This window comes from Oncorhynchus keta, chromosome 13, assembly GCF_023373465.1.
Source record: "Oncorhynchus keta strain PuntledgeMale-10-30-2019 chromosome 13, Oket_V2, whole genome shotgun sequence".
NCBI classification, from domain to species: Eukaryota; Metazoa; Chordata; class Actinopteri; order Salmoniformes; family Salmonidae; genus Oncorhynchus; species Oncorhynchus keta.
Window position 1 is genome coordinate 21,580,075 of NC_068433.1, and position 26,651 is coordinate 21,606,725.

Below are 26,651 nucleotides of genomic sequence, written 5' to 3' on the forward strand. Positions count from 1 at the left end.
GCTGATGTGTTGTGCATTGAAGTCCACAAGTGATTCTGTTGAAAAACGTTTCTTAAATGGTAGCAAACCGAACAAAAAGTGGATTAACATACTTGAATTTTTCCAATAGAAACTCTCATTTGCAACTGTTGGACTAATGATTTTCTCCTTGTTCAGCTAGATGAAGGCAAGAGTGTGCAAGGCGTGTTGAATGTCACTGTCTGTCCATGTGTCACTTTCCATTACCTCAAATGTGTCTCTCGATCTGTGTGCACCTACGTTGTAAACTTTCGTTCATAGGCTAGGTTGTAGCAACCTCATGATGGGTATAGAGACAATTTGAGTACCATGTAATTGCCTAAACCAATCGCTGTTACATTGAACTGGGTGAATGACAGTCACCCAATATGCTGTAATAGAAATAAGGCCATGCTCATGAAAAAAAGTCTGAACGCCACTGTCTTGGAGAGGCAGATGTGTTCTTAGTGAAATGGATCTTTGTTGTTTGGATGCACAGAGGTGTGTAAAGAGAGCGTGGTTAGGATTGACGCTCATTTCTGGGGGTTATAGTTGAGTTTACGTGAGTGGAACATCTATTTAGGGCAGTCAGAACACCACAGAGAGCTGTGATACAGGATAAAGCTAAAAGAAGACAGTTTGAGAGGCTAAAACACCAGCAATAGATACATATTTACAGTTATTATGCAACCAACCATTTTTTTTACATTGAGCATCGGCTTGCTATGGTTGTTGCATGCTGAATCTGTGGGTGAAAGTGTAGAAATGTAATGACAAAAATATGAATGCTAATCAAACAATTCCTCTCTATGAAAGCAGTTTAATGTTTTATTCAATCAAAATTTAACAACAGTATCAATGTGAAAATGAGCTTGGCAGATTACAAGTCATTGTAACACACTAAAAAAAACATAATTATACATACAGTGTAGAAGACACAAAATCAATTCAAGTTATTAAAGTGGAAAAGTTCACGTTTCTGTCCATGTTTTGGAGTCACCCCAGAGTACACAGTGTCTGTCTCCGTGGCGCTCCTCTGTCTCCCGGAGTCACCCCAGAGTACACAGTGTCTGTCTCCGTGGCGCTCCCCTGTCTCCCGGAGTCACCCCAGAGTACACAGTGTCTGTCTCCGTGGCGCTCCTCTGTCTCCCGGAGTCACCCCAGAGTACACCGTGTCTGTCTCCATGGCGCTCCTCTGTCTCCCGGACATTGGTTTCTTGTGGACGACGTTCAGAGCGGCGTAATGGAGTGTGTCAACACCTTGATCCTGAGAGCAATAGCAAAAATGTAAATCCAATATTTGGTATTAGACTAAACATTATGGTATTGTGAAATAAAACTTCTAATAAAATTTATATTTTCATATTTTGATTGAAGGAAAAATACATTGATTCAGCAACAACTAAACAAGTGTTAGATCAGGTTACCTGGTTATCATGACTGGGGACTGCAGGAGTACTTGGCTGAAGGTGGGTTCCTTTGAATAAAACACATTAATCAATATAATCATCATCATCATACAATGAACAGCATTTATGACCAATTTTGACCAAAACATGTCAACTAATGTAACTGTACCAACAATTGATAAGCATACTGGATCTTGCACAATATTGTCACTTACCTATGCACTTGCTCATCTTGTACAAAACACAAGTAAGGACAATGATGAGGAGGACACACAGACCCAACGCTGCGCCAAGGCAATACATGAACAGAAGATGGTCCTCCTTACAACCATCTGTGAAATATCAAATAGGGATGGAGACACTGAGACACTGAGGGATAAAGCTATGACAATGTTAGAGACACCAACAAGACTCGGCTTGATCTGAGTCATATTTTATTCTCTCATATACAAAGATATCTGAAGGATATAGAAAAACAATGACATCTGAAGGATATAGAAAAACAAAGATATCTGAATGATATAGAAAAACAAAGATATCTGAATGAAAGAGAAAAACAAAGATATCTGAAGGATATAGAAAAACAAAGATATCTGAATGATATAGAAAAACAAAGATATCTGAATGATAAAGAAAAACAAAGATATCTGAATGATATAGAAAAACAAAGATATCTGAATGAAAGAGAAAAACAAAGATAGCTGAAGGATATAGAAAAACAAAGATATCTGAATGAAAGAGAAAGACAAAGATATCTGAATGATACAGAAAACAAAGATTTCTGAATGAAAGAGAAAAACAAAAGTAACTGAATGACACCTTGCCTGCAATCTAGATTATAACAAAACACAATGTCACTTACGGTCAATGTCCAGCTTGGTCCCGTTCCCAAACACTATCTCCCCACATGAGGCCACAGCACAGTAGTAAGTTCCAGCATCAGAGAGGCTGAGGTTTCTCTTGGGGAGGTTGTAGACACATCTCTGTGTGGAAGACTCAGCCTCAGAGTTCTTCTCACACTGATCACTTCGGTCTCCAATGGAGTAAATGATTCCTGGACGGGATTCTCCTGAGCCATGTCTGAACCAATAGACACTGTGTTCTCCTGCACAGGTCTCAGTGTGTATCGTACAGTTTAGAGACACAGAGTCTCCTGGCTGGACTGATTTAGAGACAGACTGATGTACAACTGTCTTACTGTTGGACTCTGAACCTGAAAATAAGTGAATATTTTTTATTTTTGTTATTATTTTATTATTCTTTTACCCCTTTTTCTCCCCAATTCCGTGATATTCAATTGGTAGTACAGTATTGTCCCATCGTTCCATCGTTCCATGCGTCCTCTGAAACACAATCCCGCCAGGCCGCTCGGCTTCATGGCACAATGGCGATGTCAGTAAATCTTTTGAATATCCAAAACATCCCTACCTAACATTTGTTGAATAATGATAGGCTCTCATTATGACAATACTTAACCCATAAGGGTCCATTTATTTACAACCCGTTTCTTTTTTTTAGTAAAGTGTTTTTACTAAAGCCCTGTCTAAGCCAGGGAAGGGGTTGGGGGATTCTACTAAGCTGAATGGTTAGGTTATACCAAGGATCATGTTGCTATTTGATTTTTAATTTTAAGACTCCTTGAAGTGTCCCACAAAAAATATTAAACAATTATTTGATTGAAAATTGTACTTGGCTTTATTGCTATTAGCACATACAAACACATTGAATAACATATTCACTACATGGAACAACAGATAGTTCCCCCCCCCCCAAAAAAAAAAACATCTTAAGGAAGTTTGTTCTGAAGTGTCTGTCCTCTGTCTGAGAGATATAATATATATATTTTTTAAACATTTATTTAACCCATTATTTTTGGCAGTAAACAGTCTCCATATATACCTCCATGCTTTAGACTGACATGTATACAACCGACATGTATGTTTTCGTGAAAGTCAGAGGGGTGATATCAGTGTGTAGCCCAAACTGTACAGACATTACAGACAGAAGTTGGCAGATCGGCTGTACCGACTGCAGACAAGTCCCAAGACGCTTGTGGGGGCCGTATAGCAAAACGTAGAACACCATCATGTTCATGAGAGGCTCATCGTTCCATAGATGGGTAGGCCATAACAGTTTGTAGGCCAAATCGAATGCTACAGACTATTTTGTGAGAAGACGGAATTGTCAGGAATTGTCAGGAATTGTCTCATGGTCTGCCAAACATCACTCTCACCGCAGATGCGGAAGAGTGGGATAGGCAGTTGCAGTGGATTGAGACTCATCCAACGCAAAAAAAAACAACAGATATCTCTAGCTTAAACTGAAGGATTTGTGTGTTTTTTGTGTATTATGCTAATTAGATTTCCGCGGGGGCGAGGACATCAACCTTTTATTTGATTGTCACAATAATTCAATTTCCTTTAGCTATTATTCTACACTCATTGTGTATAATCTAAGATTTTTAACTATCTCAAAATAAGAATTCTCTCTGTACCTTTTACAATGAGAATGGTTCCTTCTCCAAACTCCACCTTGTTTCCATAAGCGCTCCCACAGTAGTATAAGGCTGAATCAGAGAGTTCCATGTCTGAGATTCTTAGGTGATTTTTTCCTTCGTCACTTTCCACTGAGAAGCGAGGGTTACCTTTAAATTCATGGTAGAATGTAGCGCCACTATCATACTTAAAAAAAAATGTTGACATGACGCGAGGAATATTTCCAAAGGGTTGCTTGTACCAGGAGAATGTTACTGCCATGTCACCTTCATAGAAACAGTCCAAAGTCACTGTGTCTCCAACATTGGGTGATATGAGACGAATGGCTGGGGATTGTGCTACAGCTGGAACATGATCTATAACACACACAACAACAAAAATTGCTTAGCTACTCACATATATTAGACAGCACATACTTAAAAATGCTATCATGATAGGTGGATTGCCTGAAATCGACTGTAATATCAGTACCCAATAAAACATCTTATAGTACACATCACACAAGCAGAGAAATAAAACAATTTGACTTACCTATTTGTTTAAGGAGGAGAAATATCACACACGGTGCGATCATCTTTGAAGGTGTCACCTTGAGTGGAAAAAGTCTAACCATGTGTACAACACTTCAGCAATGGGGTCATTGGTGATTGGTCGAACTGGACGCGTCATTTTTGTTTACGCCTCACTCAGACAACCTTTGGTCTTGTATTGTACCCTGACTCCTGAATGGTCTTGCAAGAAATTGTGGTTTGTATTTCTCCAATTCACTCTGGTCAGACCTTTGTGAAAATGTAATTTTCTATTTGTTTACCATTTGTGTTCTAACAGTCACTTTTTTGTCTCCATTCCATAAGTGCCGCTAAAGATAACATATACTCTTTTGACCAAGTCATTTAATTAGATGACAGGATAAAACAAATCAATTGCATGGCAGTCTCATTCCCTATCATTCACTGAAACATCCACTGCATCACTGATTGGAAAGCTCAGCCAATCACTCTCTGGTGAATGTTGTTCTCATAGGAGGGAATCTATCAAAAGGAGGTTCCTCCTCTTTTGGTCTTCCCCCAGAGGACCCTGCAGTAGTCCTTGTGCCTCTCAATAGATGTCTGATTGCGAATGTACTGAAAATTCTCCCATGACATCATCACTAACTTGTCCCTCCCCCCTGGACTGAGATTGTTAATTCAGACGGTTGAAACAGAGTTCATTAGCAGGTCGTTGTGGTTTGGAACTGATTTCAGATAACTATACACATAGAGTAGGTTTACGGCTGCAAATTGTCAGTGGCAACAAGTAAAGATTGTAAGAACAACAAACCTACATCAAATAGACATCCTGCTGAAAACCACAAGGAGACACAGAGTGCAGGTAGCAGGGTAGATACCGGCCTCATCTTGCTTAGAGTTGACCGCAGTGTACCTGTGATCTGGTTCTCTGTGTGTAGGTGGGTGTGAGTGGTATGATATGGAGACGTCTGAAAGAAGACAAAACATTTCAGAGGAGGGGCCTCCCGGGTGGCGCAGTGGTCTAAGCCACTAGGCCCATGGGGCGGCGCACAATTGGCCCAGCATCGTCTGGGTTAGTGAGGGCTTGCCCGGCAGGGATATCTCTGTCTCATCGCGCACTAGTGACTCCCATGGTGGGCTGGGCGCAGTGCACGCTGACCAGGTCACCAGGTGCACAGTGTTTCCTCCGACACATTGGTGCGGCTGGCTTCTGGGTTGGATGTGCATTGTGTGAAGAAGCAGTGTGGCTTGGTTGGGTTGTGTTTCGGAGGACGCCTGACTCTTGACCTTCGCCTCTCCCGAGTCCGTATGGGAGTTGCAGCAATGAGCCAAGACAGTAACTACTACAGATTGGATACCACGAAAAAGGGGGCAAAATGTTTAAATGTAAAAAAAAAAAAACATGTTCCATGGGTGATATGAGGATTGTGTGCAAAGATTTCCTGGAACTCAATTAAAAAACTACACACTGAAAATTACTGTCTTCATCATATCACTTTTTTTTTCATTTTGAGTGATTGTGGCTCATGATTACTTATTTGACATAAGTAGTTAAGTAGATTCAATGAGGAGGACCGTTTGACCTGTCAGATCCTGGCTATTCTATGAGGCTGAAAGAGATTTATAACATGTTATAAATGTGCAAAACAATTGTTAACATTTAAACTGCATTTTTTTAAATGGGTTTTCCATTAAAACAATAAGAAAAATTTCCCAAATGTCATGTAAATTCACAATGCACCACTGCTGCTGCAAGCAACGCTTTGGGTTCCATGGTGCGTCCCTTTCAGATGGCTAAGCATTGCACCTTGCACCTACTATTACGGTATCTCAATTCCACCTCGTTAAACTTCTCAAATTATTGTCATACAGGACTTTGCTGCTGTCGCTTGCCTTTCTCTGCGATTTTTCCAACTGTTAACGGCTTTGACGTAGTGGTGGAGAGTCTACACCAAAATAATTGACTCCTCGACTCCTGACTTCCGCAAGGAATCGACTCCTAAGATTCAGTGTTTTTGGAACGGAGGAAACTGATTAGTTACTGTACTTCTGATGCCTGTACACATTGTGATGTATTTCATTACACCTTATGTCATCTTTACGGAGTCTTGCCCCATTATACGGAACGGACAAGTGTAGTGTTTCTAACGCAAGTCTCTTGTCAGAGATCACATTTATTTTGGGAGATTGCAAAATATGACCTTTTCATTCAAAACAGGAAAAATATATTGTTTCATGTGATAATAAAACATGTTTTGTTTAGTTAATTTTTCCTCGAGCTAGCTTGCACGGAAGAGCAGCTAGCTAGCTCGCTAAAAGCTAGGCTAGATTAAAGACACCACTAGTAGCTAGGAACCTCTACCTAATAATTATCATCAAAAACAAACATCTTTACCATCACAAAAAAATTCAACAGGAGGCAGCAGTCATATAATATAATTGGCATAACGGCCAATGTGTATTTTTAAAAATTAGTACTGAAAAAATAACTCACTTATGGGAATGGGTAAATGTTTACAAGTTGGCAACTATCCAATAAAACCCATCACCGAAAACCACATATTTTCATCTTCTTCTGTGGTTTGGTAACTTCCTGTTCTTCGATGGACTCTGGCAGGACTGAAGACGACGCAAAGTTTGAGCAATTCTAAGTATGCCGTGTCTGTCTCGCAACGGAATCTTCAACTGTAAGGGTGCGTTGCGATTCCACTCCATTGTGGACGTTCTCATTTAAATGCATGACAACCGGCGCGACCTAATAGAGTTCTTATGGGTAATGTGAACTAGGCTTGAGAACATAAACACTGGCATCTTTCATAGCGAACTAGCGAGGGACGGAGAGAGAGGGAAGGCAGGCAGGCAGTCAGGCACCTGAATCCATGCACTAGACCTATGGATGGGAAAATCAAAAGCTGTAACTCGCAATGGAATGCTGTATATCACAATTTCTTGGCTTGCAGTGTCTAGCAACTTCAGTAAAGCAGGGCCTATCTTTGATGAATAGACTAGAAAAACGCTGAAGACTGAACACACTCACTGAAGACTGAACACACTGGCATTATTAGTGAAGAGAAAGAGCAGGCAAGCCAGTTTGAGGCTGTATCGCATTAGTGGAAACCAAGGCTGTTCTCAGGACTGGTCTGCAGACTTTTTTGTAGCAGGTTAGGAGAACTTACGCAGCAGGTTAAGATAATTGACGTGGCAGGTTCGGAGTGTTAATGTGGCAGGCCAGGAGAATTAGATTAAGGTTAGAAAAGAGTTATCTAAAATGCCCCCAAAAAATCCAGATGACGTGACTTCAGAATAATATTGTCTATTGTATAATTTGTTGGACCACTATTTCTACTAGACTCTTTCTACTAGACTCATGACATAATCACTTAACATCAGTGCCCGACCTCACTAAATCTCTTGTGGCTGAATGAAAGCAGGTCCTCGCAGCAATGTTCCAACATCTAGTGGACAATCCTCCCAGAAGAGTGGAGGCTGTTACAAAGCAAAGGGGGGACGTACTCCATATTAATGCCCATGATTTTGGAATGAGATTTTCAAAGAGCAGATGTCCACATACCTTTGGTAATGTTTTGTATAAAGGGTGTACAGGGGTGAAGCATTACTGTAAGGGTATATGGGGGAAACACAGAGTGAAAGTCAGTCTCATCCCTGTCTTTCATGTATTAACTCAAGTGTAGGCTACTAGTTTGGTAGGGGTGTACCTCATGGATAGACCTCTACACTGTAGCATAATATACATTAATACAATTTTTTAACTCAGTAAATTGTAGTAGATTGTAGTTTGAATTAATTAAACCTATGATCTTGTAAGTGACAAGATATAGGCTACATGACATACAGTATATAAGTGGACTGTGTTGCTTATTGTCATGGTTGTGAACAACAATGAAAGAATGAGAGAAAACAGAGTGACACCACATAGACATCCTGCTGAAAACCACATAGAGACACGGGGTATGTAGGCCTGTCCAAAGCGTAGAGACGGCCTTGTTTTGTGTTCACAGCAGACCACAGTGTGCAGGTTGGTACTTGTGAACATCTCGCTGTGTGGGTGCATGCATGGGTGGGTTTTGTATTTATCAGTAGGTTGGGTCTGCAGAAGCCCTCTGCACACATTCATACAGACATACTGAACAGAACACAAGAGAAGGAACAAGTCTATTTTAGTCAGTCAGTTGTTTAAATGGATATTTATTAGTACTAAAAGAAGAAGCGTAGCGTACTCAGGGATTTCTGAAGAGCTATTTATTCAACTGACATCCAACTTTTTAAACGAGGTCGCATGTCAATAGATAAAAAAAAAATGCAATATTAAACAACTCAGAAATCTCAATAAATATTCATTTTCAATACATAGGGATACAATTTCCAACATTTAATGCAAAAAGTCAATCAACATCTATCTTTGATGTATTTCCTGGTGGTGTTAATGATGATGAAGATGGTCAGACAGTGGAGGAGAACTCCAGTTCTTATGACAGAGAGAAGGACCAGGATTCTCATCTGTGGATCACCAGAGTGACCACACTCAACATCCAGCACAGTTGTCACGTTCTGACCTTAGTTATTTTGTTACTTAGGTAGATTTTTCCCTCCTGTGTGGTGTGGGTGATTGTTTTCTGTTTTGTGTATTCACCGTACAGGACTGTTTCGTTTCGATCGTTCTCGTTTTCTTGTTTTTGTGTTCATGATCATAAATTATCAATATGGACACCCAACACGCTGTGCATTAGTCCTCCTCTTCTTCCACCACAGACGAGCATTACAGAATCACCCACCAAGCAAGGACCAAGCAGCGTGGTAACGGGCAGCGGCAGAAATCTCAAGACTCCTGGACATGGGAGGAGATTCTGGATGGCAAGGGACCCTGGGCAGCGAAAGCTGAGTGACGGTGGTATAAGGAGGCAGCACGGCAGCGCGGCTGGGACGAGAGGCAGCCCCAAAAATGTATTGGGGGTAGGCACACAGGGAGTGTGGCTAAGTCAGGTAGGAGACCTGAGCCAACTCCCTGTGCTTACCGTGGAGAGAGGTGGACCGGGCAGGCATAGCACCAGGCTGTTTCTCCGTCTCCTCCCTACAGGTGCTCCCGCCTGCTCAGCGCTGTCAGAGTCTCCCGTCTGTCCTGAGCTGCCAGAGTCACCCGTCTGTCCTGAGCTGCCAGAGTCGCCCGTCTGTCCTGAGCTGCCAGAGTCGCCCGTCTGTCCCGAGCTGCCAGAGTCGCCCGTCTGTCCCGAGCTGCCAGAGTCTCCCGTCTGTCCTGAGCTGCCAGAGTCGCCCGTCTGTCCTGGGCTTCCAGAGTCGCCGTCTGTCCTGAGCTGCCAGAGTCGCCCGCCAGTCAGGAGCTGCCAGAGTCGTCCGTTACTCCGGTGCTGCCGGAATCGCCCCTCAGGGTCGCCGCTCGAAAGGCGCCACAGAGGCGGGTTAAGAGGCGGATAAAAACTATGGTGGAGTGGGGTCCACGTCCCGCACCAGAGCCACCACCGTGGACAGACACCCACCCAGACCCTCCCCTATAGGTTCAGGTTTTATGGCCGGAGTCCGCACCTTTGGGGGTACTGTCACATTCTAACCTTAGTTCTTTTGTTATGTCTTTGTTTTAGTATGGTCAGGGCGTGAGTTGGGTGGGTTGTCTATGTACCTTTTCCTATGTGGTGTTTTTGTGTTTGGCCTGGTATGGTTCTCAATCAGAGGCAGGTGTCGTTAGTTGTCTCTGATTGAGAATCATACTTAGGTAGCCTTTTCCCACCTGTGTGGTGTGGGTGATTGTTTTCTGTTTTGTGTATTCACCATACAGGACTGTTTCGTTTTGTTCGTTCTCGTTATCTTGTTTTTGTGTTCATGATAATAAATTATCAATATGGACACTTACCACGCTGGGCATTGGTCCTCCTCTTCTTCCACCATAGATGAGCATTACAAAAGTAGTAAGTTCCAGCATCGGAGAGGGTGAGGTTCCTCTTGTGGAGGTTGTAGACACAGCTCTGTGTAGGAGACTCAGCATCAGGGCTGTTCTCACACTGATCACTCCTGTCTACATGGGTGTATTTGTATTTGTCATTGATCCCTGTTAACTGCTGCAAAGGCAGTAAAGGATTAGTCCTTCCAACAGGACAACGATTCTAAGCACACAGCCAAGACAACGCAGGAGTGGCTTTGGGACAAGTCTCTGAATATCCAAACAATTTTTAGAAACATCTCAAGGATGATCAATGGAAACAGGATTGTCACACCCTGGTCGAAGTATTTGGTGTTTATCTTCATGTATTTGGTCAGGCCAGGGTGTGACATGGGTTTTTGTATGTGGTGTGTATGTAGTGGGATTGTAGCTTAGTGGGGTGTTCTAGGTAAGTTTATGGCTGTCTGAAGTGGTTCTCAATCAGAGGCAGGTGTTTATCGTTGTCTCTGATTGGGAACCATATTTAGGCAGCCATGTTCTTTGGTTGTGTTGTGGGTGATTGTCCTTAGTGTCCTGATGTCCTTGTTCGGTGTTAGTTTACACAAGTATAGGCTGTTTTCGGTTTTCGTTACGTTTATTGTTTTGTAGTGTTTGTGTTTATTCGTGTTTACGTTTGTTTCAATAAACATGGATCGCAATCTACACGCTGCAGTTTGGTCCGACTCTCCTTCACCACATGAAAACCGTTACAGAATCACCCACCTTGATTAGACGTGACAGAATCACCCACCACAAACGGACCAAGCAGCGTGTTAACAGGCAGGAGCCACAGGAGAGGCAACAGAAGCAGCTGCAGTGGGAGAGGCTGCACCACTTGGAGAATTGGACATGGGAGGAAGAACTGGACGGAAAAGGACCCTGGGCTCAGCCTGGTGAATATCGCCGCCCCAAGGAAGAACTAGAGGAGGCGAAAGCGGAGAGGCGCTGGTATGAGGAGGCAGCACGGTGACACGGATGGAAGCCCAGGAGTCAGCCCCAAACATTTCTTGGGGGAGGGCAGGGAGTATGAGTATGGCTCACAGGGAGTATGGCTACGCCAGGTAAGAGACCTGCGCAAACTCCCTGTGCTTACCGGGGGGCTGGAGAGACCGGGCAGGCACCGTGTTATGCTGTGGTGCGCACGGTGTCTCCAGTGCGGGTGCATAGCCCGCGTATCGGCCGGGCTAGATTGAGCGTAGAGCCAAATGCCATGAAGCCGACTCTACGCATCTGGCCCCCAGTGCGTCTCCTTGGGCCGGCTTACATGGCACCAGCCTTGCGCTCGGTGTATCCGGTTCGCCTGCATAGCCCAGTGCGGGCTATTCCACCTCGCCGCACTGGCAGGGCGACCGAGAGTATACAACCAGGTAAGGTTGGGCAGGCTTAGTGCTCAAGAGCTCCAGTGCGCCTGCACGGTCCGGTCTATCCAGTACCACCTCCACACCCCAGCCCTCCGGTAGCAGCTCCCCGCACCAGGCTTCCTGTGCGTGTCCTCGGTCCAGTACCACCAGTGCCAGCACCACGCATCAGGCCTACAGTGCGCCTCGCCTCTCCTGCGCTGTCGGAGTCTCCCACCTCTCCAGCGCTGTCGGAGCCTTTCTCCTCTCCTGCGCTACCGGAGTCTCCTGTCTGTTCAGTGCAGCCAGAGCTGCCAGCCTGCATGGAGCAGTCAGAGCTGTCAGCCTGCATGGAGCAGTCAGAGCTGTCAGTCTGCATGAAGCAGCCAGAGCTGTCAGTCTGCATGACGCAGCCAGAGCTGTCAGTCTGCATGAAGCAGCCAGAGATGTCAGTCTGCAAGGAGCTGTCAGTCTGCAAGGAGCTGTCAGTCTGCAAGGAGCTGCCAGTCTGCAAGGAGCTGCCAGTCTGCAAGGAGCTGGCAGTCTGCAAGGAGCTGCCAGTCTGCACGGAGCCGCCAGAGCTGCTAGTCTGTAAGAAGCCGCCAGAGCTGTCAGCCTACATGGAGCAGCCAGAGCCGCCAGTCAGCGTGGAGCAGTCAGAGCCGCCAGTCAGCATGGGTCAGCCAGATTCTTCCAGATCTGCCAGTCAGCCAGACTCTTCCAGATCTGCCAGTCAGCCGGGATCTGCCAGAACTGCCAGTCAGCCAGGATCTGCCAGTCGGCCAGGATCCGCCAGTCAGCCAGGATCTGCCAGTCAGCCAGGATCTGGTAGATCCATCAACCTGCCTGAGCTTCCTCTCACTCCTGAGCTTCCTCTCACTCCTGAGCTTCCTTTCACTCCTGAGCTTCCTTTCAATCCTGAGCTTCCCCTCAGTCCCGAGCTTTCCCTCAGTCCCGAGCTTCACCTCAGTCCCGATCTGCACCTCAGTCTAGTGGGGTTCTGGGTGAGGACTACTAGGCCATGGTTGGCGGCGAGGGTGGACTATCCAGGGACGCAAGGAGAGGGGACTAAGACATTAACTGAGTGGGGTCCACGTCCCGCGCCGGAGCCGGAGCCGCCACCATGGACAGACGCCCACCCGGACCCTGCCTATTGATTTGAGGTGCGTTCGGGAGTCCGCACCTTAGGGGGGGGGGGTTCTGTCACGCCCTGGTCGAAGTATTTTGTGTTTATCTTCATGTATTTGGTCAGGCCAGGGTGTGACATGGGTTTTTGTATGTGGTGTGTATGTAGTGGGATTGTAGCTTAGTGGGGTGTTCTAGGTAAGTTTATGGCTGTCTGAAGTGGTTCTCAATCAGAGGCAGGTGTTTATCGTCGTTTATCGACTCTCCTTCACCACATGAAAACCGTTACAAGGATGCACCTGAGCTCAAAGGCAAATGGTCTGAATACTTGTGTAAATAAGATATTTCTGTTGTTTACATTTGAAAACATTTTCAAAAACCTGTTTTTGCTTTGTCTTCAGGGGGTATTGTGTGTAGGTTGATTTTTTTTTGGAATAAGGCTGTAACGTAACAAAATGTGGAAAAAGGGAAGAGGTCTGAATTCTTTCCGAATGCACTATACAAATACAGGTGTGCCAAGCTTGTAGTGTTTTGGCATTTAGATTTGATATTTCAGTCATTTATTTTTAATACATTTGCAAGTAATTATAAAAATATGTTTTTGCTTTGTCATTTTGGGGTATTGTGTGCAGATCAGGGTACTGAAAAAATAGTTTAGCTTGTTTGTTTCCAAAAGTGTTTTTGTAGCTGTCCCAATAGGATAGCCCTTTTTGGTTACAGCTAAAACCCTTCTGAAAGAGGGTTCAACATAGAACCCAAAGGGGATCTACCTGGAACCAAAAAGGGTTCTCCAAAGACTTCTCCTATGGGGACAGCCGAATAACCCTATCAGGTTCAAAAAAGAGTGTACTTAGCACATTTAACTGAGGGGGAGAGGTCCGGAGTTATCGTCCAGATGAACAGATGAAGAGAGGTGTGAAAAGAGCGTGTGGTTTTGATGCACTGAGAGGTGTGGTGAGAGCTGAATGCCAGTCTTCCTGTAGTGCAGGTTGCTTGTCTTCAGCAGAAAGAGAGAGAAATAGAGAGAAAGAGAAAGACATGGAAAGAAAGAAAGCGTGAGAGAGAGAGAGAGAGCGAGAGAGAGAGAGAGAGAGAGAGAGAATGACGCATGTAAGGCTCACCACAGTGGAAAATAACAGTTGGTCAGTGTCACTGTCTAACCCCCTTAAATCATCCCCTCATTTACAGTCACTTAAATACTTTGCCCATTAAAAAAGAGATTCAACAGCGAGAGAGAGTGAGAGGAAATACTAAGGGACGAATAACATCATGACAAAGGCAATTTAAGTTTAACTCTTTATTTATCTTTAGAAGTGACAAATACTGCTGGGTACTTTGGCCCTCAGGGTCACCCTATAAAAAAATACCAATTCACTAACACACACAACAGAGAACTAAGTTAAGAGAGGTCAAAAGAGGCAACTATTCCCCTGTGACCATTAAACAGTTGTGTTTTGACTTCTAACTCCTCTCTAACCACACCCTAAACCACTGAACTGTGTGACCTAACTGTGTTGGAAAAGGCTACATTGGCCTTGAGGTACAACTCACAAACACTCCAGAGTTATTTTCTGATTTACGTTTCAAAACATGTAATTTACCTACACATACAATATAGCAAGATTTAAACTTGTATTGAAAGATATAGCAAATCAATGTATTCAAAGATACGGCCAACCAATTTTCGTCCCGTTCCATTCTCCTGTACTATGGAGCTCTAACTTAGTTGGAGAGGGCTACAGTAGCCCTGAGGGACAACTAACAAACATACACTGCAGAGATTGATTGATTTACATTTAAATCCATTTCAGTCCATTTAATAGAACTACACAGATTCAATGTAGCAAGATTTAAACTTGTATTCAAAGATATGGCAAATCAATGTATTCAAAGATATGGCCAACCAAACTTCCATCCTCCTCCACTTTGTCATCTTGTAGCAGCATACACTACATGGGTGTCCAGCTCCTTCTCTCTTCTCCTCTCCATCTTCCGCTTCTTGGAGGTGAAATTCAGGGCAGCATAAATCAATTAATCTGGATATTGGTTCTGTATAACATCATGAAAGTGGCTGAAGTTATAATTTTCTGTTTCTGAATTGCTTAGAAAATGTCACTCGAAATAGAGTATTTAACAATATAGTATTTACCTGATCATTTTGTGGTTGTCTTTGAGAATCAGGTCCTGAATATGATATAAAAGAGAGACGAGAGAACGGATTAATGGATCATTCCATTCTAATGAGCACACTGTCTCTTCTGATAGTCCGTGTGCATTATATAATGGGAAAAATGTTCACATTTGAAGTGTAGTTCACAGGTCGCATATTATCATGAAATGGGCTTCTACCTGTGTTGTGTCTGTTCGTGTCTCGTCTGATCTTGAGGACCAAGATGAGGACGACTATCAGTGGAACAGCAGTCACAACAACCAGGATCACAACCAGGGTAAGGAGGTACATGGTTCCATCATCATCCTGTCCTACAAGATCAATAGTTAAACTAGACCCCATTAATCTAACAATTACTAGCTCACATTAAAGACATGGCTTAAAATTGATGTTTTAAATGATTTTCACCATACAATAACAGACTAAGCATACCTTCAGGACATTGCTCTGGCTCTTTGTCAGAATCCTTGTAACCTTTTGGATGAATAGGAGAGTTTAATAGAGTTTAATATTCCAGCTACATAAAACTTGATTGAACACTAACTTGTTTCCAACTCTTTTATGTGCATACCTATAGCACAACATTTCATAGCATTCAGTTGTCACAGCTGAGAAATTATTGAAAAGATTTACCTTTAACCATCAGGAAAGTCATGTTGGTGAAGATGAAGTACTGATCGTACATTCCACAGCAGTACAGACCAGAATCAGCTACATCCACCTCTGTGATTTTGAGGACGATTATTCTATTGCTGATGAACATTTCCATATGGTTGGGCTGAAAACCATTATGATGCTTGACATACGGCTGAGAGCTGTACACCGACGCGATGCACAGAGGCTCTGAGACGTTGACTTGTTTGAACCAGGCAACGTGTCCTGGACCTTTAAGGACATCAGTGCACTGTAGGGTGACATTATCCCCAGGATGGACCACCACTGAGGGTGGCGGAGAGACCAAGATGACAGGGGTCAAACCTGGAGGAGAGAAAACAGATTTAGAAACATAACTTTCCGTGTAATTCTCATGGAATGTATATCTGGTGTGGTTTAATAAAAAGCTATTGTTCACACACAAAATCATTTTTGCACACATATACTACATACACACCTAGACACAGTCACACATGTTTGAATGACCAAATCTATTAAAATCTGAACTGAAGATAGAGTAACTTACAGAAGCCGTAGAGGACCAGAGCTGGTACATATATACGTGCCATTCTGTGTGTAGGTCTGCATTGAGATACCATTAAGGAAGGACTGAATCTTCAAATAAGAGAGACAAATGTAATTTATGATAATGGGCGGGACATAGTGTGACAACCATATAGCTGCATACACCACAGATTATTAACAAGTCACTGGTTTTCCACTTTTGCATTTGGTTTGAGAGAGAGAACGATAAGATATTTTAATTGTAGACTGACTTATATCATTATCATAGGGGTTCCCAAAATTTTAAATTGTAAATATTCCAAATTGATCAAATGCATTTCAGTAGACCAGTTAGTTAAACATATTTTGTTCATTTAAAGTAATAACTTTGGGAAAAAGAGTCTATATTAGAGTATATATTCCAAGTATGCTAGGCATCTCAATGATGATGCCCAGCATGGCTGGATCTAATAATTGTATTGGTCAGGAGACCCCCTGGAGTGGGTAAGTATTGGCTGGAATTGGTGATGGTTAACCAATAGGGGGCACTCTTCTGACTGCACCATGTAGATCACTTAACTTGGGAACTCTTACTGTTGGCAGGAGCCGAGGGCGGATCGGCCATCTGGCATTTCGGGAAAATGTCAGGTGGGCTGGTCCATCTTTAGCCCAATGGGCCTGTCTTAAGTTGTTTTTTTGTTGCACAAAATGATCATTATCTGGCTTGTAATGAAATTCATGACATTGACAACTTACTAACATCAGAAAACATTCAATTTCTGGCCATCTCTGAAAGACACATAGATAATTTGACGATGCAGTAGCAGCTGTGCATGGTTATAGCATATACAGGAAAGATAGGAATGCAAAAGAAGGAGGTCTTGCTATGTATGGCCAGAGAGACATATGTTTTTTTTTACATTAGATAAAAGTATAGACTCAGAGCTAGAAAATGTTTGAGAAACAATGGGAAGGTAATTCTGTTTTGGAAGTAGATAAACTTGAAACCTCCCTTTTGAGAAACCCTGCCATTAATTGTTTTAGTGCACCTACTGGAGAGCTCTTCTTTATCTACAACCCATTAGGCACTGTTCACACCCTCTAAAGCCTTAGCCCCACCCATCTCTTTAAGGATTCACATGTGTGACCATGTACAGAACAACCAAAGACTTAAAGACTTAAAATTGGTTTATACTACGGGTGTGTTCGTAAATTTAATCTGGAGTGCCAGAGTGTGCTCTGGGCGTTCGGAAACTCAGAGTGTTGTCAGATTGTCCGTTTATAAATTCAGAGCATTTCGCTCTTGGAGCGGGCATAGCGCACACTGGACGCTCTGGCTGAGGAGTAGGGTTGATCCGAGCGTTCTGACTTAACATCAGCAGTCAGGCACTCAAGCTATCTGGCTAACGTATACTAGCTACTTCCAGACACAAATTAGAGAACAGTTCACTCTGACCATTTTACTTGCCCTAGCAGCGTTGGTTAGGCTGTTCTTATGTTATTCAGAGCATTGGTGACTGCAACTATGCTGCTGGCAACAATTGAATTATGAACGTTTGTTATCATTTACTGACACCAGCCAAATTCAACGGGTGTTGAGCGTTCGTAAATTCGTCAGTTATTCTGCGCTCTCGCACACTCAGACGAGAGTGCTCTGAAATCGGGGTTGATAGCCAGAGCGAATTGACCAGTTACGTCTAACTGTCGATAGATGTAACTGGTAAGTTCATGAACATTCTATTGAAATGGTTACTTGTAGAGTGGATTATTTTGTCTAGACAAGTAGCTAGCTAGCTAAACAATTAAAAGATAATCCCAACTCATAATGGTACTACCCTGCATGAATATTCAGGTAGCTAACCAACCAGGTTCAATGTTAGTTAGCTAACATTAGGCTATAAGTAGCAATGCAAATGGCTCTGAGATATAAATAATAGTACTACTCCGATCATACACGTAACTTTAATGTATCGACTTGACTCAGACTCGGGAATCATTGACTTGTACTTTATTTCTGGTCTCTCAAGCATAGCCTTGTCAGCTCGGGGATTCAATCTCGCAACCTTTTGGTTACAAGTCCAATGCTCTAACCCTTAGGCTACCTGCCGCCGCTAATCTATGCATTATAACGTAACAAAACATTATCTAGTACTCAAAATAAAGTATCTCTTGTATACAGTATTAACGTATTTTCCAACAATAACATACTGTAATGTTTATTTTCGACTTTCGTTAAACTACCAACCATAACTCTGGATACATTGCTGGAACTCTTTCGTTAACAATGTTTATTTGCCAAGAATTCTTGCCGGAACTTTCTGTGATGGCTAGGGGTAGACTGCCCCGCCAATGAGACTGTGCCAGAGATTATTCTGCTCCATTCTGGCAACATATCTATCTTACATAGTCCTTCAGATGCACAACTTGTTGACTTGAGTCAAGGCTGTAGTTGAATGGCCTCGTCAGGTGCTGTCACTTGTCTAGGCAGTGTGTCAGACTCTGCCACTTGTAGTCCATTTTGTCTCTGTCACTTGTAGTCCATTGTCCTGACTGTGGTTGTATCCAAAGTTTCACAAAAGAAACGTCTCATGATGCTTTTGTGAGTCTTCTCAGTGGTTTAGATTAGGGTTAAATATGCCACAGTAGTTTACTAGCCGTTCTTCGAGGCAATGTAACTCATGAACTCTATCTCCTTCAGTCAGAATTCACATTGTCTGTTTTATCATTTTGTATGGCAGGTGTGTTTGTGAATTGATTTACATTCTGTTTTGTGCTTGTCCTGTACATTTTGGAGAAATGTCCATCTTTGTCACATTGTTTACCTTGTGTGATGGAACTTACCCGTCCAGTATGGCCCTCCTGACCACATCTGAAACAGTTAACAGTTTGGTCATCATTCGATGGTTTGCTTTTGATGGATGAAGCAAATATTGTTTACCTTTTTTATATTTTGCTCCATTCCCGTCTGGGTTGTTTTTGTTCACTTTTCCCTTGTTGAATTGCATTCACATTTAGTCTTTCCATTCTGTCCACCTGCTGGTCAACAGCCTCCAATGCTCTTGCTTCATCCATTAGAGCGGTGAGAGTGAGGTCTCTCATGCGCAGAAACCATTTGCGCAACACATTTGAGTGACAATTGTCAATCACTTGGTCCTTTATGTAATCATATTTCACATCTCCATAATCACATGTAGCAGCCAACTGTTTCAGTCTGCCCACAACGTGTCCAATGATTCCCCCTTTGCTTGTTCAGCTTGCCTAAACAAATGTCACTCGAATGTGTTGCGCAAATGGTTTCTGCGCAAGAGGGACCTAACTTGACCAGCAGGGCTGCATCTTTGACTCCTGAAGCAGTGATGAACAGTTTGAAACTATTAATACATTTTTCCCATCGCAAACCAACACTGGCTGGGTCGGAATGCAGATCAAATGGCGAGAGAGAAGGTAAACTCAGTGCCTTTATTCTTAGTTTCTTTTGCTAGCGCACTTGTTTGCTTGTTAGCTGTGTTAACTGAACGGCTAGGTTTTTGTGAAAAGTCCCTTTACATATTCACTTTTCCTGCACTCTCCCAGCTTCTTGAGTGGATAAGGTTTATTTTAATTCCATATCCTCGTCGCTGGTTGTAATGAATCGACTTGATTCAGACTCGGGAATCATTGACTTGTACTTTATTCCTGGTCTCTCAGGCTCAGCCTCCTTCTGTTCCTCCAGTGACTCCTTATGCCCCGCTGGTATTGCACTACTAGGTGTCGCTAATACACTACAATAAACGTTAGCTAGTGAGCCAGCCACCTAACATTAGCTAGCTAGCTAACAGTACACTTTAACTTGAAAAGAAAATGACTTTCTGACAAAAATAGAAACTTGTAACATCTGATTTTTTAAAATTAGTATTTACAGATGGCATACAAGTTTGTTAATAAGGCACATGAAAGTTCACATGTTCCAGAAGGCATTTCTGCCAAAAAAACAAATTTTGATAAAACAAAAGAAAGGTTCACATTCAAATGGCTCTCCTGTGAAGTAGTGACGTGCAACATTTCCTGAGCCTCATTTCCTGAAACAAGTTACATAGTCCTGATAGGCTGAGAAGGGACCTAATCTCAGATGATGTGGATGTAATATAGCTACAGGTTCATTTGCCTCACCTAAAACCTATTTTCGTGGGAAGATGCTATGGACCGCCAAGTGCCAAAAGTCAGTATTTGGACTTTATGTGTGAAATGCTCAACAATGCATGTGATATCAACAGAGAGTTATATTGTCTGAGTGACCTAAATGTTGACTGGTGGTCATCAAGCTGTCCACTCAAAAAGAAACTTCAAGCTGTAACCAATGCCTGCAATTTTGTTCAGGTTGTCTGTCACCCTACCAATGTAATTACAAACAGAAGAGGAACTAAATCTTCCACGTGTATTAACCACATATTTACTAATTTGGCAAAAATCTGCTCTAAATCAGTATCCACACCCACTGGATGTAGTGATCAGAATATAATAGCCATATATAGACTGGGACTAAAATTGTGTATTAGTGATCAAAAGTTTCCAAAAGGGTTCTTCAGCTGTCGCCATAGGAGAACCGATTTTGGGTTCCATGAAGAAACCCTCTGTGTAAAGAGTTCTACATGGAGCTCAAAAGGGTTCTATCTGGAACCAAAAATGGTTCTTCAAAGGGTTCTCCTATGGGGACATCCGAAGAACCCTTTTAGGTTCTAGATAGCACCTTCTTTTCTGAGTGTACAAGAGGTTATACAATGATTCCTATGTCAAAGACATGAAACATATTTGTTGGTTTGATGTGTGTAATGAGGGACAACCTGACGATGCACTTGAAGCATTTACTGTATGAAAATGCTCCTTCCGGTTACTGAAAGGCATACGCCAATCAAGAAACGGACTATTAGAACTGCCAAATCCCCATGGAAAGATGATTGATTAAAAAACGGTATGGCTGAGAGGGATGAGGGAAGAGCAAAAAAGTCTGACAATATAGCAGATTGGCAAACATTCAGTAAATTGAGAAATCCTGTAACTAAACTAAACAAAAATAAGAAGTAACTATAATATGGAACAAAGATACAATTACTCTATATAAAGAATGCTTAATTGAGACAGATGGCTTGTTCATCACAAATCCCTTTGGTAATGCAAACCACTGTAATTAGTGCGCTGAGAGTCAGGAAGCAACTTCAGGTTGTGAGTGTTTTAATAAATAAATTAAACAATAAACACGTAACACAAACAAAGCACCGACATGAAAAAAGAGTAAATAACAGGAAAGGACAAAGGGGAGTGACAGATATAGGGAAGATAATCAAGGAGGTGATGTAGTTCAGTTGAGTGTCTTTAGGAGCAGGTGCACGAGACGATGGTGACAGGTGTGCGGGACAATCAGCAGCTTGATGACCTAGAGGCCAGAGAGGGAGTATACATGACAGTACCCCCTCCCCGACGTACCCCCTCCCCAGTACCCCTCCCCGATACAAGCTGAGGCACGGGAACCTGTCGAGTCAGCTGGGGAGTGGGAACCTGACAGATCAGTTGAGGAAGGGGAGCCTGGCGATCCGGCTGAGGCATGAGAACCTGACGAGCGGGTGGTAGCAGGTGTCATGACGTTGGCCTGGGGGTAGGTTTATGACAGTCATAAATACCTCTTCCCCCCCCTTTTCCTCTCTCTACCCTACTGATGTTACATTTGCAAACCCCTTGGTTAACATAGATATTCTGGGAACATTAGAAGGTGGGGGGAAATGAACTATATTCTGGTAATCCGACCAATTGAACATATGAGGTGGTACTTAATGAATATGATGTCAGTTCGGTTTTCATCTGAAACATTCTCATCAATGATAAGATGACATAAACGCTACAGTGGGAAGTCTAAACATCAGAGTTATCGGATTCACATGGAATTGTTGTTCAATTTATATCTTTGAATATGAAATTATTCGTGATGGGATGAAATGTGATTTTATCTTCTAAAATGTGAGAATTGGAATGATGTCAGAATGGTTCAGATAATAACTACAGAACGAAGCCAACATCAGCGTGAGCTTTGGTTGCAAATGGTATGAACTTTGAACTCTTATTCACTACAGAAGGGATACCTCCAAGCCGTTGAGTTAGCAACAGACGAGGGTTAGGAAGGAACAGACAGAGTACCCGGTCTATCACACTACGACGTTACTACAACGGATCCAATTGACCACCAGAGACATTCTTCAAAGGACAAAGGACTTGGTTTGGCAACACGGCCTTCCATCTATCACCAACCTACCGAAGCGCAGCTCAGAGTAAATATTTATTGCATTTTCCTTTTCCAAATGGGCAGTAATTTAGAATGCATAAGATACTGTATTTACGACAGCACAGCTTCTTCCTTTGTTACTCAGTCTTCCCACTCTTTCACTCAAACCCAGCCCCTTTTCTTTTGTGTAACAAGCTGTCATATCTGTTATCAAGTTATGATTAATTATGTGTACGTGTAATTCTGTGTGATTAGTTAGGTATTTAGTAAATAAATAATTCAACCCAATTTTGTATTGCTGATTCAACTTGTTAGCCAGGGTTCATGAAGATAACCAAGAATTTACAACTTTCAGATGAGACTGAATTAAGGTGGCGATTAATATTGACTGCTATTGATGTAAAATATTACTAGGTCTTTAAGAGTTTATTCAGAACATAACAGCTCTATAAGTATTATTTTGTGGTGCCCCGACTCTCTAGTTAATTACATTTACATGATTAGCTCAATCAGGTAATATTAATTATGGAGAAATTATTTTATAGAATAGCATGTCATATCACTTAATCCGGCAAAGCCAAAGACACGACACAGGGGAGCCTGACGAGCCGGCTGAGGCAGGGAAGCCTGGCAATCTGGTTGAGGCATGAGAGCCTGTAGAAGTTCCCGACCCGACGTCATTACTCTGACACAAAAAATAAAAAAACACTTCCCTGATTACCTTCCCTATATTTGTCACTCCCTTTGGTTCCTTCCCCAGGCGTCATTGTTTCTGTTTCTGTGTCATGTCTGTGTGCTGTTCGTGTTTACTTGTTTTGTATTATGCTATGTTTATTTATTAAAACACTCACTCCCTGAACTTGCTTCCCGACTCTCAGCGCACATCGTTACAACGACTTTAACAGCTTTTTTGTTGACATGATTTACAAACTTAGGAGAAACATGCAAACAACAAATGCTGGGCCTTCATATTCATGCATAATGGACCAAATAATGAAAGACAAGCATTGTAAATATTGCTATTTATAAATAAGGCTAAACCACCTGGTACCAACAACAAGGAAGGTAAATTGCTGAGATTGGCAGCGGAATACTTTATGAATTCTATTTTCTTCATCTTCAATTTAGGCCTAGCAGACGGTGTGTTCCTTTAGGCCTGGAGGGAGGCAAAGGTCATTCCACTGCCCAAGAATAGAAAAACACCATTTACTGGTTCAAACCTGATTCAATATGCCCCGTGGAATCATGCTCAGATCACATTAAGAATTTGCGATAGTAAAGTTTTGAAAAACGTATTAGTTATTCAAATTAAAAGCCCAATCAATACTCGCCTTTGTGTAATGTTTTAACTCCCACCGCTTGTGGGACATTTATTTTGAAGACACGTATAAATAACAACTGCACGAGGACAGACAGTGACTGACAGGCTGACACACACGTCACAGTTACAAATAGTAGCTAGCTAGAAATTGCGCAAAATATAGTATTTCATAGATTTCAAAGAAAACGAAAGTAGACAATGAATTTAGGGTGTTCCAGCAAGAGTGGACATCGAAATATGTATTTATTGAGTTATCAGGGAAAGCTGTGTGATTATTGTGCAAAGAGAGCATCGCTGTCTTGAAAGACTGCAACTTATCCCGACACTTCCAGGCAAAGCATGCAGAGAAATATAGGAATATGTCTTCTGAGCAGGAGGCAAGCGCATTGAAAGATTTGCTTTCTCAGTTGCAAAATCAGCACGGACTTTTCACAAAAGTGCATTCAGCAAACAACGGAATTGCGAGAGCTAGCCATGTACTGTCCCACAAAATTGCTAAACATAGCAAGCCATTCGCTGAGGGCGAATTCAAAGAATGTTTAATTGACTCTGCAGTAATACTTTGCCCGACAATAAAGAGCTGTTTGAAAATGTATCCCTGTCAAGATGAACAGTGACACGGCGTGTTGAGGACATCGCAGAGAATATAGAACAACAGTTGAAAAACAAGGTCAAGGATTTCACCTATTTCTCCTTGGCCCTGGATGAGAGCGGTGATGCAGGTGACATGGCTCAGTTGTTTATATTCTTACGAGGCATAACCCCAGACTTTGAAATTACAGAGGAGAGTGCTTCAGTGCAGTCAATGAAGAGCACAACCACAGGGAAATATTTATTGGAGGAGGTTAAATAAGTGTGGCAAAGCTGGGACTGAGTTTTGAAAAGTTATCCAGTGTGACCACCGATGGGTGCCCAAACTTGACAGGAAAAAACATTGGCCTTTTGAAAAGGATACATGATCAAGTAGCTGAGCTGAACCCAGATCAGAAAAGGATTTTCCTGCATTGCATTATTCATCAGGAGGTGCTCTGTAAATGTGTTCTGAAAAGTCACTGAAGTGGTAATCTTCATAAGAGCAAACTCTTTAAACCACATACAGTTTGTCTCACTGCTGAAAGAAACAGTCGGGTCATGCAGGTCTCTCCTACCACACAAACGTGAGATGGCTGAGTTTGGGGTAGGTGCTTAAAAGGGTGTGGGACCTGAAGGTGAAAGGGAAATATGTGTATTTCCCTTAACTGCAAGATAAAGAATGGTTGGCTGATTTTGCCTTCACCGTGGACATCATGGCCCTCATGAATGAACTGAATTCCAAACTACAAGGGAAGGGCCTTTTTACACATCAGATGTACAGCCTTGTCAAAGCCTTCAAGGGAAAATGACTCGTCCTGACCCGCCAAGTAGAAGCCCACAATCTCACCCACCTTCCGACACTACTAGTCTGTTCCTTATCAGATGACCAGCGGGAGAAGTATACACCACTGCTGTGTGCTTTGAAGGGTGAGTTTTCTTGTCGTTTTTGGGGATTTGGAAAATGACATGCTGTTGGTTTCCTTTCGCCTTCAATGTGGATAACGCTCCCACTGACCTGCAACTTGAGCTTATCGATCTTCTGTCTGGTGCAGTGATTGGAGAACTATTCAAAACAATGTCACTGACGAGGTTCTATGCGTCTCTCGATGAACAAAGCTTTCCAACTATTAGGAGTCATGCTCAGAAGATGTTTGTACTGTTTTGGCAATCTATGTATTTTCAGTGATGAAATATACCAAGTCAAGGCACAGACCATCTCTTACTGACTCTCACGTCTCAGCAATCCTGCGCATAGCGACATCAGAAACTATACCCGACTTCACTGCTCTAGTCAATGCCCATCAGAGGCTTCACTCCTCACACTGATTGAGTAGTTTACATGTACTGTTGAGCTCTCTCTCTTTCTAGTGTTTTTGTGCATACCCGTTAACAAGAGTTCTGTCCATGGTGCTGAATGCACAGTGTAGTTTTCCCTCGGTGTAGTTCATTGCATGTTTAATAAAAAAATACTTACCAAAAGGAGAACGTGGAGGTGGTTTATTTCTGTGCATGTTAAAAAAGGTCAAATAAGTAGCATACATGCATGTGATTTACAGTAGATATATCTGTCAACACAGTCAAACACATGATGTATAATCCTGTAATATCATTCTGGCCCGTGATGGCAAAAATATGTTCTAATGTGGCCCTCCGTGGAAAATAATTGCCCAGGTCTGGTATACATGTTATGTTGCTATGACAGTAAAAAAAAATAACTGCCACCATTAAGTGGGAAGTGGTCTGTACATTATAAGGCATTGCTCAGCTTTCTTGACATCTCAATCAACCAAATTGGTCCTACAGGCACTAGTTTTGTTGAACCTGGACTCCTGACTCGTTGTGTGGTCATGTGCGGCAAAGAAGTACAAAGGCAAATTGACGTTGGTCCACAACAGAGCAGCATATATTGCACTTAGACGTACACAGAGGGTGAATGTCAACAGCATGCACGTCAGTCTCGCATGGCTCAAAGTTGATGAGAGTTTGACTGCATCACTATTGGTCTTTGTGCAAGTTGTTGATGTGTTGAAGGTACCGAACTGTCCGCTCAAGCAGTTGGCAAACAGTTCAGACACTCATCGGTATCACACAAGAAATGCAACTCGAGGTCTCTTCACAGTCCCCAGGTCCAGAACAGAGTTTTAAATAGATCCATGACTGCATGGAACTCTATGCCACCTCAAGTACCTCAAGCTAGCAATAAAAACAGATTCCAAATCCAGAAGAAGAAAAACAAATTGCTCTGTGAAGTGAGTAGTACACAGAGTTGTACCAGATCTTCAGTTTCTTGCTAATTTCTCACAAGGAATAGCTTTCATTTCTCAGAACAAGAATAGATGGATGAGTTTCAGAAGAAA

General features: G+C 42.5%; 2 protein-coding genes across 3 annotated transcripts; both read right to left on the reverse strand.

The window, feature by feature from the left end:
• Positions 1–821: 821 nt before the first annotated feature.
• On the reverse strand, positions 822–4,549 carry LOC118392035 (uncharacterized). The gene is made up of 6 exons (XM_035783652.1): positions 4,433–4,549; positions 3,901–4,257; positions 2,269–2,619; positions 1,622–1,738; positions 1,425–1,474; positions 822–1,264 (listed from the first exon to the last, which is right to left on the reverse strand). The coding sequence occupies exons 1-6, from the start codon at positions 4,512–4,514 to the stop codon at positions 1,100–1,102; spliced, it is 1,122 nt and encodes a 373-aa protein (XP_035639545.1). The 5' UTR covers positions 4,515–4,549; the 3' UTR covers positions 822–1,099.
• Positions 4,550–14,110: 9,561 nt separating this feature from the next.
• On the reverse strand, positions 14,111–16,247 carry LOC127906744 (uncharacterized). Of its 2 annotated transcripts, none has more exons than XM_052459721.1 (6): positions 16,173–16,247; positions 15,626–15,970; positions 15,425–15,466; positions 15,172–15,303; positions 14,972–15,006; positions 14,111–14,820 (listed from the first exon to the last, which is right to left on the reverse strand). In XM_052459721.1, exons 1-6 carry the CDS (start codon positions 16,243–16,245, stop codon positions 14,752–14,754), a joined length of 696 nt encoding a protein of 231 aa, XP_052315681.1. In that variant the 5' UTR covers positions 16,246–16,247; the 3' UTR covers positions 14,111–14,751. The 2 variants fall into 2 exon arrangements, with proteins under 2 accessions (XP_052315681.1, XP_052315682.1); XM_052459722.1 differs by having other exon boundaries at positions 14,111–14,871.
• Between the last annotated feature and the right edge of the window lie 10,404 nt (positions 16,248–26,651).

Bases quoted from the DNA above. Each gene is read 5' to 3' on its own strand.
- LOC118392035 (XM_035783652.1), bottom strand. From the start codon at position 4,514: ATGGTTAGACTTTTTCCACTCAAGGTGACACCTTCAAAGATGATCGCA. The intron at 4,258-4,432 runs GTAAGTCAAATT...TGTGTGTTATAG, and splicing joins TCTCCTCCTTAAACAAATAG to ATCATGTTCCAGCTGTAGCA. The intron at 1,265-1,424 runs GTAACCTGATCT...TATTGCTCTCAG, and splicing joins TCCCCAGTCATGATAACCAG to GATCAAGGTGTTGACACACT.
- LOC127906744 (XM_052459721.1), bottom strand. From the start codon at position 16,245: ATGGTATCTCAATGCAGACCTACACACAGAATGGCACGTATATATGTA. The intron at 15,304-15,424 runs GTATGCTTAGTC...TTGATCTTGTAG, and splicing joins GCCAGAGCAATGTCCTGAAG to GACAGGATGATGATGGAACC. The intron at 14,821-14,971 runs GTAAATACTATA...TTCACCTCCAAG, and splicing joins GACAACCACAAAATGATCAG to AAGCGGAAGATGGAGAGGAG.